Genomic DNA, 14,301 nt, shown 5'->3' on the forward strand with positions numbered 1-14,301 from the left:
TAGGCAGAGAAGAGGGAATATGATAGAAACATCATCATCATCATCATCATCAAATTCCTGCCATGTACCCTCAAGGGGTGTACAGGATATGACAGTACTACATGAAAAAATTACATCATTACTAACTTCCTATCTACAATTTTCCTCCAAATCAGTCAGTTACTTGTCAAGACTCCAACATTATCAGATTTTATATCTCTATCGTCTAAGGCACTTTGTACCTTATCAATCCACCTATATCTTGGTCTTCCTCTAGGTCGTTTTCCTGCCAACCTGGCAGAGAACACTTGTTTTGCTAATCTTTCCTCTCCCATTCTCTTTAAGTGACCATACCACCTGAGATTAGCTCTGCTAATGCATTCCTGGATGCTGACAATGTCAAGTTCTTTCCTAATATCCTCCATTTTAATATGATATTGCCATTGATGCCATCTGTTCACGCCTCTAATCTTTCTCAGGACTCTCATATCTGCGATCTCTAGTCTTTGGTCAAGTGATTTACTTCTGACCGAGCTCTCAGATCCATAAGTTAAAACTGGTTTGAACACTATCTTGTATACAGCTAATTTAGTGTTCCGACTAATTTCTCTCTTATTCCATATGAATTTATTCAATTGACTTCCCACCATACCAGCTTTGCTGATTCTGTTGTCTATTTCTATATTTAATTTACCATGTTCAGTAAAAATCGTGCCTAAGTAGCTGAAATGTTTTACTTGTTCCACAGGTTCTCCATTCACAACACAGTTGACATTTTCAATGATTCTGCCTATTTTCATTGTCTTTGTCTTTTTATTGCTGACCTTCATACCATATCTATTACAACAGCTATTCAATTTAGTCAGAGAATCTTGCAGACTTGTAGCGGATTTATTTAGAAGTATAACATCATCTGCATAAAGCAAAGAGCTGACATTAACATTTCCAATTTTGATATCAGGTTTAATACCACTTTCCTTCATAATGTGATCCATATAGATAATGAATAACAGAGGGGATAATGTACATCCTTGTCTCACACCAGATTTAACATTAAACCATCTTCCTGTACTTACTTCAATTCTAACTGCTGACTTACAACTTAAATAAAGACTAAGTATTGCTTGATATAATGCCCCATTGACACCATATAACTGCAGCGTATTGAATAGCCTCTCTCTTGGCACCTTGTCATATGCCTTTTCCAAATCGACAAAACTTAAATACAGATCTTTGTTATATTCCCATGCTTTCTCGACTATTTGTCGTAAAGTGAAGATCTGATCCTGACAGCCTCTATTTGGCCTGAATCCAGCTTGTTCTTCACCAAGCTTTTCTTCCACAATTCTTCTCAACCACATTTAAATTACTAAAAGGTTTTTATAAGATTGATGCAGGGGAAATGTTTCATCTGTGTGATAGTGATGGAAGAATAAGAGGTCATCCCTGGAAATTAAAGAAAAGTGTGGTTAACAAGGGTATGAGAACGAGATTTTTCTCCTGGAGGGTGGTGAATGAGTGGAATTCATTGCCTGACTCAGTTATGAGTTCTTGGTCTGTAAATAAATTCAAGAAGAGATATGATAGATATTATTTTGCTAGTTTGGGTCTCCTGCGATGAGACTACTGACTCCATGGAGATACCTGTAATAATAATAATAATTATGAGATTTGTATTATGAGGAAAGATTGCGAATATGTGGATTGCAGACTCTGGTTAATAGGAGAAAGAGGGGTGTTATGATAGAGGTCTATAAACTTTTGAATGGGTGTTATAGGATATCAACTGATGAAATTTTTTGTTATATGGAAGATGGGCAGCAATGGCGGCCGGTGAAATTTTAAATGGGGGTGCTGCCTATACAAAATAAAAAAAAAATTTCTTTTTTCATAATCAGTAACCAATTTATTAATAAATAAATCTACAGATTTATTTATTAATAAATTGGTTACTAATTAGGAAAAAAGGAATTTTTTTTTTTTTTTTATTTCTATAGGCAGCATCCCCACTTAAAATTTTACCGGTCGCCACAAGTGAGAAGAGAACACAGGGGCATCGATGGAAGTTAAGTTTGTTCACAGTCAAGAAAGGGGTAACAGCTATGTTTTTCTCCCAGAGAGCAGAGAGTAAGTGGAATAATTTGCCCTTATGGATAGTGAATGCATCTAGTGTGAATAAATTTAAGGAAAGGTATGATAGCTGGTTTCGGTGATTTATAACCTCCCTCGATCAGTCTTTGAATCCCTGCAGGTCTCAGATAATAATAATAATAATAATAATAATAATAATAATAATAATAATAATAATAATAATATTTCATCTCTATCCAGAGATTTATCTGTTTTCATATGTCTGATCGCAGTATCTATTTTCATCCTCAATATTTCTGGTGTCTTCTCACAAAAGTGAGGAGATAATTTTCAACATTAACATTTGCAAAAATTTGTTTAAAATAGTCCATTCATATTTCAATTTTTTTTTTTAACTTCACCACTCAGATTGCCTCTTTTATCTTTCAGTTTTAGTGGTATAGATTTGTGTTTTTCAAAGTTATTTTATTGTGTTATTATCATCAGCATCATCAAATTCCTGACATGTACCCTCAAGGGGTGTATAGGATATGATAGTACTACATAAAAAATTTACATCATTACTAACTTCCTATCTACAATTTTCCTCAAAATCAGTCAGTTACTTGCCAAAACTCCAACATTATCAGATCTTATATTTCTATTGTCTAAGGCACTTTGTACAGTATCAATCCACCTATATATTGGTCTTCCTCCGGGTCGTTTTCCTGCCAACCTTGCAGAGAATACTTGTTTTGCTAATCTTTCCCGTCCATTCTATTTAAGTGACCATACCACCTGAGATTAGCTCTGTTAATGCATTCCTGGATGCTGACAATGTCAAGTTCTTTCCTAATATCTTTGTTTTTAATATGATATTGCAATTGATGCCATCTGTTCATGCCTCTAATCTTTCTCAGGACTCTCATATCTGCAGTCTCTAGTCTTCGGTCAAGTGTTTTACTTCTGACCCAGCTCTCAGATCCATAAGTTAAGATTGGTTTGAACACTGTCTTGTATACATTTAATTTAGCGTTCTGACTAATTTCTCTTTAATTTCATATGAATTTATTCAATTGACTTCCTACCATACCAGCTTTGTTGATTCTGTTGTTAATTTGCCATCTTCACTAAAAATCGTGCCTAAGCCAGCTGAAATGTTTTACTTGTTCCACAGGTTCTCCATTCACAACGCAGTTGACATTTTCAACGATTCTGCTTATTTTCATTGTCTTTGTCTTTGTCTGAGCCTCTATTTGAATCCAGCTTATTCTTCACAAAGCTTTTCTTCCACAATTCTTCTCAACCGTTTCTCAAGTAAACTAGCATAAATCTTACCAGAAACACACAGAAGAGAAATACCTCTGTAATTCTCACATTCAGTTTTATTTCCCTTTTTATATATGGGTACTATGAGAGCTCTACTCCAATCATCGGGAATTCGTCCCTCTGTCCAATGACTCCTGAACTATGCAGTACAGTCACTGTAAGACTTTTATATCACCATACTTAAGCATTTCTGGTCGAGTATCATCTACTCCTGCTGCCTTTCCACATTGGCTTTTTCTACTTCAAGTTGGATATGTATTCCTGACTGTATGCCTGTCCGGTGTTTTTTACCACTGCTGTGCTATCACCGCTTGTTTCATTTAGCAATTTTTCAAAGTAATTACTCCATACTTCAAGGATATCTTTTTCTCCTGTTTTTCATGTTACCTTTATCATCTTTAATTTCTTTTACAGCACTCTTTCCTCCATTTCTGAGCTTATTCAACAACCTCCAGAATATTTTGCCACCTTCTTGATATTTATTTTCTATGTTCTTGCCAAAGTCCTTCATGACTTTTGTTTAGCTAGTTTTACACAGTGTTTAGCTTTCTTACATTTGTCTCTATATTCTCTAAGAGCACAAGCTGACTTATTTGCCAATAATTTTTGATATGCTTTCTTCTTTTCCTTCACTGCCTCTTTTCATCCCGCAAGCAGGCAAACCAGCCCTGTGAACAAACACCCGGATCTACAGCCATAAATACTTAACCCCCCATGAGGGGGCTCAACTCGCCCCAATAGGGACGGGGGAGAAAAAGGGAGGAAACTCCATACAAATAAATAAATAACTGCCTCTTTTACTTCCTGTGTCCACCATGGAGTTCTGATTTTTCTATCCTTGCAGACAAACTCACCACATTCAGCCTCTCTGGCTGAATCAATCAAGGTTTTCTTCAAGGTTTGCCACTGAATCTCCAAGGTTTGGTTCCTGTTCTCAAACTCTTTCATTTTTTCTTGAATAATTTTTGTGTATTTTAGTCTGCAGTTCACATCTGAGAGCTGCTCAACTTTTGTTCGCTTTAAAACTTTCTTACATATTATTCTTTTCAATATGAAATTCAATTTTATCCTGCTTAAGACTAAATAGTGATCACTTCCAATTTCAAATCCTCTGTACACTCTGGTGTCCTGCACCAGGGAGAAAACATCACTATCAACAATAACATAGTCAATGAGACTTTTCTTATTCCTTGCCTCTTCTCTCCATGTGAATTTGTGCACATTTTTATGTTGGAACATGGTGTTAGTAATAACTAGTCCATGTCCTGAGCAGAAATCCAACAGGTATTTGCCATTATTGTTAGCTTTGCTCTTTTCTCCAAATTTTCCCAAAATATTTTTGTATGTCTGACAGTCACTTCCTACTCTGCTATTTAGATCCCCAACAAGGACACACTTTTCCTTTTTTCACTGTGTCAGGCTTTCTCTAGAGCCTCAAAAAATTCTTCCACTTCTACCTTAAAAATAATAATAAGCCTCATTGTCCAGTTTCCCATTCTGATATTAGCCTATATCACTCTACTTGAGACTGCCTGCCATTCAAGAAGATTAACCTCGTATTTAGTGTTGAATACTATGGCTACTCCTTCTTTTCCTTGATTGTTATTACCAAAATACAAAATACAAAAATTCAAAAATACAAAAAATGTTATTATTATATTATTATTATTATTATTATTATCTGATCTTCATGACATCAAAGGATTCATTGCAGGAGGTCTATACTCTCTCATGCCAAAAGATCATCGAACCATGCCTTGAGCCTGTTCGCAGTTGCCACATTCACCACACTTTCAGGCAATGCATTCCACTCATCAATCATCCTCCTTGAAAAGAAACTGCTTCTCACTCCTCTGCTCACACCCTTCTTATACAGCTTCCATGGTTGGCCTCTACCCTTGCCACCCTCGGTTCTATAAAATCTCTTCTTCACATTAATCTGGTAACAATTCCTCACCAACTTATATGTCTCAATCATATCCCCTCTTCTTCTGTTCATAAGGCTCTGTAAGTTGCATTCACAACTTATTCCCTCAATTTCTTCTTATATCTAACATTCCATAGACCTGACACTAACTTTGTACACCTTCTCTGGACCTTCTCCAATACATCCCCCAGAAAACCAGGTGGCCTAATCTGTGCACAGTAGCCCATATGTGGCTTGATCAAAGCCTTATACAGGGAAACCATAATCGCTTTGCCTCTGCATGTCGATGTTCTCCTCATTATTGTCATAATCCATTGGATGTATTTACCAATTTTAGCAATGTGACCCCTAAACTTCAAGTCTCTGCCCACCATCACTCCCACATCTCTCATCTCATCTCATCTCCTCCACTTCCTTCACAATTTCTCCATTTTTTGTATACTCTGCATCCCGTCTACCAAATTTCAAATCTTGCACTTTGCAACATTAAACCGATAGCTCCAATCATTTGCACAATCACATAGTCCATTCGTTTTGTGTGTTTTTGAAGGTTCTTTTATTGTGTTATTATTTTTATTATTATTATCTGACCTTCATGGAATCAAAGGACTCTTCGTGGGAATCTATACTCTCTTATGCCAAAAGATCATTGAACTGTGTTATATACTATTATTGTATTATGATGGATAGCTGCATTCTGACATAATCTGCTTTTTGATTTATCTAATTTGATTTTGCTTCTCTACATTTCAATCTAATTTTATTTTTTAATTGCTTGTGGTTTCTAGCAAATCAGATGTACTCTGAGTAGAAAGTTTTTCTTTTATCTTTTTCTGTTTGTTACTACAGATTGTATTTAAGGAGGTAGCAAAGTTTTTTTCTCCCGGAAACTGGGGTTTTTCATCCTACATACAGACAAATCGGCCCTTCAGGACATACGCAATTTACAGACAAAAAATATTGGTTGTGGTAGTGGACGGTGGATGGCATTGGTGTAGATGATTGGTAGTAAGTGGTGGAGACAGAGAGTTGTACAGTGAGTGTCCTCCCGCAATTAGTCTTCGGACTCCTTGGAGGTGTCACAAATAATAATAATAATAATTATTATTATTATTATTATTATTAGGTCTCTGTTTTTTTCTTCAAAATTCTTCTGTGTTTAAGCATAAAAGCTCCCATTTTTATAATTAATTTTTTCATGAAACACATTTTGTGTGTTGAAGTCTTTTAATTTTGAGGTGTCAATTCTTAGAACATCTTTTCCTATTAATGGTCATTTTGAATTTAAGCTTTGTTTTTGCTGATAGAATTTTTATCAGAATCCATATCTATTTTTTTAATTTAGGGTTTTTATATTTTGAAATGATATTTTCCATTTTTTTGTTAGCTAAGTTATAATTTCTAAATTTCTCTATTTAAAAATAAAGTGTTAGTAATCACCAATCCTGTTGTCTTGCAAAATTCAAGGACTCTATCAACTATTTCATTTCTTTCATCAATGCCAAATTTTGCTATTTCTCCTTCCATGTCCTCAGAATACTTGCCTATTTTTGCACTGAGGTCTCCCATTACTGTCAGCATGCCTTTTCTGTTGCTAATGTTGCAAATACCAACAGAAAAGACACAACAGATACTTAATATATTGTAAAAGTAATTAAAAAGTAGCATTTAAAGTATTTTTCTAGTAATTCTAAAGCTCTCATATTAACTTAATGTTGATATAAAGTACAAAAAATAGCAACATTTATTTATTTATTTTATTTTATTTTTTTTTTTAAAGAATGAAAGTTGAAGAATGTTAAAATTCAACTGTCATTTCAAAAAATATATATAAAAAAATTATAATTGCCCATATATACTTACCAAACTACTCCAAATTTTCCTCTCCTCTGCAATATTTCATGTGAATAAAACATGATAGCCAATTATAATTCTGAAAAAAAAAAAGTTTTATATTATTATTATTATTGCAAGACACCTTCAGGAGTCCAAGGCCTCATCATGGATAAAAATTGGTTAAAATATATAAACAAAGATTCTGTAAATACTATAAAAATTTCTCTGACAAAGGAAAATGCTATGTTCTTAGTAATGGTAGAGAATCTTCCTGAAAGAAAGACAAGAAAGAGAAGTATTATGTTCTTAGTAATGGTGAAGAATTTCCCTGAAAGAGAGATAAGAAAGAGAAGTATCATGTTGTTAGTAATAGTAGATATACTCATTCATGCAGTAAAAATATCCTGAAATGGTGACAGCAGATGAAGACCATTCGTTTGGTGATAATATCCAAAAATGAAACTATTTCAAAAAAAACATATGAAAATATAATAATTATTATATTTTCATATGATTTTAATATTATTTTAATTAATATGATAATATTAATTAAATCTACAAAATGTAGATTTAATTAATATTATAATATTAATTAAAATATTATAGTAACAACACTAAAGTAACAACAATGAATAAATGATGTTTTTAATACTGTACACTTCACCAAAGTAATCAGCAAAATAATTGTTATTAAAACATCACATTTTATTAATTGTGATTATTAAATCATAATTAAATCTAAATCTATAAAAGACTGGACAACAGTATGGAGATCTGATGATTTCAGGTGTACAGAGTAGAGAGTCAGAGGAGTGCTTGCCAAAAAGAATAACAGAGTAGTGATGATAATGAAGTGAGATGAAAATCTACAGGAGATGACAGTGATGGTAAGCATGAATAGCATGAGACATAGCTTGAAATGTACAGCATGAGATCTGAGACGGATGTTTGGGATAGTGCAGCAGAAATGTGCCAGAGAGAGAGAAGACAGTGAGTGCACTGCCTCAATATGATAACGCCAGCCTGGTTGGCGAAGTGGTACCATATCCACTCTCCAGCCAACCAGGATTCGAACCCACAGCCAAAAGGCTGTGGGTTCGAATCCTGCCATGGACATGGATGTTTGTGATTGTTTGTGAAAATACTAGTGGTGGTGGTGGTGATGGTGGTAAGCAGTAAATGCCACTGGTGTAGATGATGTGGTTTGCTGTAGTTAGTGGATTGAGAGGAGGAGACAGGAAGTTGTAGAGTAGGTGCCCTCTCTCGATGAATCTGAACTCCTTGGAGGTGTCATGTAGTAGTAATAATAATAATAATAATAATATGATAATACAGAGTGGAGGAGAAGAGCAGCAATAATGAATGCAATGATAGCAAGAATGTGTAGGGGAAGAGGTCTAGAATATGTGGATGTGCGAAGTACATTTGAGGATATAAGAGAGCTGAATGCAAGATATGGATTACAGTACATTTGAACACAGAAGGATGCAAGCATTTGGAGGAACTGTGGGCAAGTAAGTGTGTTGTTGCAGAAAAACCAGAATTGCAAGAATGAAACATAGAAGGAATAGCACCTTGAGAAATGAGAGAGAGCGTTGCTTTAATATAGGTACGTAGGCTGACCTACTTAGAAAAAAAATTAAAGATGGAAATTTAAACTTACATGAAAAAAATTTTGCTTTATCTTCTATGTTCTTATCAAAGTCTTCCCATGAGACTTTAGCTAGTTTTACACAGTGCTTCACTTTCTTGCATTTTTCTCTGTATTCTCTAAGAGAACTAGTTGACTTGCTTGCCAGGAAGTTTTCATATGTTTTCTTCTTCTTTTCTTTGACTGCCTCTAACTTCCTGAGTTTCAAATTTTCTATCTTTACAGACCATCTCACCATATGCCTCCCTGGCTAAATCAATGTCTTCTTCAGGGACCTGGTTGGCCAAATGGTTAGCGTATCTGTTCTCAAGCCGAGAGGCTGCAGGTTTGAATCCTCCCATGTGCATGGATGTTTGTGATTGTCCTACTTCTCTGTGTGGAAAGGGCATCTGCAACCCTAACACTTCTTCTAGCAGAAGATTTCACTCTCCAAACCGTTGAGGAATAGGAGTGACCATATGGTGTCTACAGATGTCAAATGTGAATTTTTTTTTTCTTTATCATAGGCATCCTCAGTACAATAACAACAATGGAACACAAAATAAAACTGCAATAAAAGAATCATTTTCAAAAAGTACCACAACAGCAGCAGCATCAATAAGACAACGGTGTGCATAGTGTATTGCAAAGCCAAAACGAGTATAGAGGGAGTAATAATAGCTAAATGAATATAGGTAATGCACAGGAGCGCGTAGTAGTGTCCAGCGCCTATGTGCAAAACTTTAGTTGGTGCCCCTATACCCCTCTCCCCAATAAAAAATCACTTTATAAAAACGTATCAGTGGGTAAAAATGAAATACGAAATATATTAATTATAAGTTTATAAGAACAAAAAACAGAAATTACAAAAAAAATGTATAAAAAACAATAAACATACAAGAAGGATACAAAAATAACAAAAATAATTTGAAAAAAATAAAGTAAATAAATAATAAATAAATCCACTCTATATATATAAAAAGATAACCAAAATTTGAAACATTTCTATGTCACATTTTTTGTCCGGCTTACCGGCTTACTACCCCAGAACTCGGGGGGGGTGATAGTAATAAAAAAATAAATAATAGTAACTTACAAGTATATAAAATAGGAACATATTAAACATTATTGGGTAAAGAAATAGGTAAATAAATATTTAAACAGAAAGAAAAATCACTTAGTGAATTGAACTTTTCTAGCTTTCAATAATGAAAATTCTCGAATAATATCATGTATATTAAGTTGATCCAAAATATCTGACTCTATTGATATAATGGCAAGATTTGAAAGTCTGTCTTGTACCATTGTGGAGCACAAGTAGTTTTAAATAATTTTAAGTTTAGAAAAGGATCGTTCCGCAGATGCTACAGATACCGATAATGACAAAAGAATCCGAAGAGCAATTGTAAAGTTTGGATAAACTGTGATTAAGTCGTTTGAATAAACATACTGAATTATCTGATATATATCATTTTTAAGATTAGAAATAAATGGTTGGCAGTGTAAAATTTCTTTGCATAAATAAATATGAGACTTGCTAAATTATCTTCATAGTTGTAGAAAGACCAACTAATTACCTTCAGAGATAGTTGAGGAAAGTTTTTTTTTCCCAGTTGGTTACAAAGTTAATTATAATAGATAAGAAATTATATTCTTATATCTTCCTAGGTCTGGTTCCCACTGATAATGCCTCAATAAAGGTTGAAACTGGTCTAGGTAGTGACCCTTCCCATAGAACAGTCAATGCGTTTAAGGAATGATATGATAGACTTTTGTGTTTCCTAAGAGGGACCTCCCTCGATGAGTCTTGATAGACTTGTGTTTCTTAGAAAGGACCTCCCACGATGAGTCTTTTGACTCCATGGAGGCCTGAATAATAATAATAATAATAATAATAAATCATCTGCATCAATGTCTGAATGATTCTCATGTGTTAATTTTTGTCGTAACTTTTTACAACAAGATAATAAATATTCTATATTTTGTGAAGTACTTAACAAATACAAAAACGGAAATTAATTCATATGTTCTTCTAATAAAGTAAATCTTTCCTGCAAAGATTGTAATGTTTGATCTATTATGCAGAGAGAAAAAAATACTTTAAATGAAATTTCAGGATCTACTATATTTTCATTTTCATGTTCGTAATCAAATTGTGTTGTCTTTTTTCATCGCCTTTGTGGTCTACTACTACAAAATACAGATTCTGAGTCAAATTTTGCTGCAATTAATTTTGAGCTTTTTACAATTTCTTTGAAAGTTTCATCAGACCTATAATCATTTAAAAATTGATTTAGATCATTCAATGCATCTAAAGCAAGTTGGAGATTCATAGATGAAGACTACAGTATTTTGCTGTCAAAATTCACTTTATTTAAAATATCATACCAAATCTTTGACGTCTTTACTATCGTGGCACCTGTGTGCATTGCACACATTGCACATATGGCCAGCGCGCCCCTAGTAATGCACCAGGTTATATACAAATGTCAGGTCCATTAGGAATAAAGGGAATGAGTTTATGATATTGACTGACTTTGTCTCTATGAAGGATGGTGGCACCAATTAAACTTGGTTAACTCAAGAGGATGTTTTGACATGGATAGAAACCAAAGGATATAGTATATTTCAACTGAATAGGAAGGATAAATGTGACAGTGGAGTGTTACTTGTGATAACAGAGAATTTAGAGACATCTCAGAGTAGAGAATCAGAGTGAAAATGACATCACCATCTTTTAAGAGATAATGGGATCTGAGATAAAAGTTTATAAGACAAGATATTTATAAGGTATTTTTAGGGCCATTGCTGTTTAACTTGTATATTAACGATACTGGTGGAGATGTGGATGGAGATATTCAGTTGTTTACAGATGATGCATAGTTGGGATGAACCATGAAGAACAAAGGATGTTGTGGCCTTACAAGAAGACTTGAATAAACTGAGTGAGTAAGCAACATTGAGATCACATAGAGATGTGATCTCAATGCTGCAAAATGTAAGGTTTTAAAATTTGAAAAATAAAAATGGGATGCAGAATTTATGCTTGGTGAGGATATATTGTCGGTGGTGGAGGAAATAAGAGTTCTGGGGGTGATAGTGGATAAGGATCTGAAATTTAGGGGACACATAGCCAAAATTGTGAAGACAACACAAAGGCTTCTGGGAATGATGCGGAGGACACTGACTTGTAGAAGTAGGGAGATTCTTGTTCCATTGTATAAGGCTTTGATTAGGCCACACATGGACTATTGTGCCCAGATTTGGTCACTCGGTTTTCAGATGTTGGAGAGGATCCAGAGGCGACTGACTAAGGTAGTTTCTGACCACCGGATTGTCGAGTATGAGGAAAGATTAAGAAGGTGCAACTTTCAGAAATACATACCGTATAACAAGACCTCAGACAACTAATTATATCACATAAAAATATAATAATCACTACGGAAAGGCCACGCGAAACTTCTACATCCCAGACATGATAAACAAATTACCTTTTGAATACAGAAATTTTACAAACTACAATAGCCTGAAAAGAGCTCTAAGGACATATTTCATAATATGTCTAAGAACATATTATGAAAGAAACATGCACCCAAAATACCATACAAACTTAATGAAACACAATATATTCGTTCAAGTTTCCAGTTCTGCGACGCATCAATACATTCTAAGTAATTGTGTGTGTGTGTGTGTCTGTGTCTGTGTGCGTGCGTGCGTGCATGTGTGTGTGTGTCTGTGTGCGTGCGTGCGTGCGTGTGTGTGTGTGTGTCTGTGTGTGTGTGTGTGTGTGCGCGTGAATTTCTCAATCATAGATTTCGTAGCTTCCCAACACAGCAAAAAAACCAATAAATAATAACCAACTGGTGTCATCCTCAGATAAGCTTACATATAAGCTTCGAGGATGAAAGCAGAGAAATTAGTTCTCATCCAAGATGTATCATATGTAACCAAATGCATGTAATGTACGTATCACATGTAAACCAATGTATATAATGTATGTATTATATGTAAACAAATGTATGTAAAGTAAGTATCATATGTAAACAAATGTAAGTAATGTATCATATGTAATCAAATGTATGTAATGTATGTAATAACTGTAACAAAAGTATGCAATACAGAGTGATTATATTATTATTATTCCTGATACCTCCAAAGAGTCCGAAGACCCATCGCGGGAGGACACCTACACCTACAATTGTCTCAACCACTACACCGAGCCTCTACTACGAATCATCTCCATCAACGCCATCTACCGCCCACCTCCACCACAACTAGTATTTTTTGTCTGTAAATTGCGTGTGTTCTTAAGGGCCGATTTTTCTGTATGCGGGATGAAAAACCCGAGTTTCCGGGAGAAAAAACCCTGCTACCTCCTTATGAGATCGGCTAACTCACCTTCGATTGAAAAAGTCCAGATAAAGATTATATCCATTGATATTGTATATATAGAGTGTAAAATTGCAAAGAAACATCCATAATAATCATCATTATGAATATTATAATAATATACGTTGTAAACAGTTATTGTTATTATTATTATTTAAAAAAACTTTATGTATGAGAAAGTATTTGTTATGCATAATTGTGTTCATATAATGCATGTAATTTATCTGAGAAATAATAAAATGTTAAAAAAAATAAAATAAAATAAAAAATTATTATATTACATAACACTCCCAAGGGGTCCAAGACTCACATGGGAGAGAATGCTGTTCCACATCTTAATCCTCCAACTACTCACAATAATACTAAAACCATCAACATACATGCCATCTACTGCCCACCATCAACAATGTTTTTTGTTTGTAAACTGTGTGTGTGTGAGTGCATGTACGCACGCATGCACACGCACACACGCACACACGCACACAAACAAATTACAAACAAATTACAGACAAAACACACACAATCAGCACTTAACTAACTAGTGCATCCTGAGATAAGCTTAACACATGCTTTGAAATCAAGATAATATATTACACCTCAACTAGGATCAATATAAAGAATAAAATCAATTTATTGCATCTACAGTATTCTAAATGCATAAAAAATAAACATTTCAGTCCAAAATTTGTAAAAAAATAAATGTACATGATTAAAATGTGTATTACGTATACATAGATCAGTTATATCCATTTCCCACAGATATGTATGTGCATATCTGTGTAATATATCTGTGTAATAATATAAACAGAATGCGTGAAGAAATTATAAAAGATTATCATTATTACTATCGTACAATTACTGTAAAAATAAATTTTATACAACTGTAGCTGTAAATTACTAATTACTCTTACTGTTATTAAAATACATCATTTATATACAGTATATATATATATATATATATATATATATATATTAGGATAACCAAGCAATTTTATATGCTTGGTTATTTTAGCTCCTAATCCCAAGTATGCAAACTTAATTGTTTGCATACTTGGGATTAGGAGCTAAAATAACCAAGCATATAAAATTGCTTGGTTATCCTAATATACAATATACCCAAGTTAAAAATTTATTCCCATAT

At 34.0% G+C, this 14,301-nt stretch overlaps 1 protein-coding gene across 3 annotated transcripts in view; it reads right to left on the reverse strand.

The window, feature by feature from the left end:
- LOC150108796 (uncharacterized) overlaps positions 1–14,301 on the reverse strand; it is a 478,706-nt gene that overhangs the window by 449,385 nt on the left and 15,020 nt on the right. For all 3 annotated transcript variants that reach the window (XM_090403306.1, XM_090403304.1, XM_090403307.1), the window contains exon 2: positions 7,169–7,238. In XM_090403306.1, the coding sequence (XP_090259432.1) occupies positions 7,169–7,221 (53 nt within the window). In that variant the 5' untranslated portion in view covers positions 7,222–7,238. The remainder of the gene's footprint in view (positions 1–7,168; positions 7,239–14,301) is intronic.

This window comes from Typopeltis vanoorti, chromosome 2, assembly GCF_054136105.1.
Source record: "Typopeltis vanoorti isolate ZY-2024b chromosome 2, IOZ_Tvanoo_1.0, whole genome shotgun sequence".
Classification (NCBI taxonomy): Eukaryota; Metazoa; Arthropoda; class Arachnida; order Uropygi; family Thelyphonidae; genus Typopeltis; species Typopeltis vanoorti.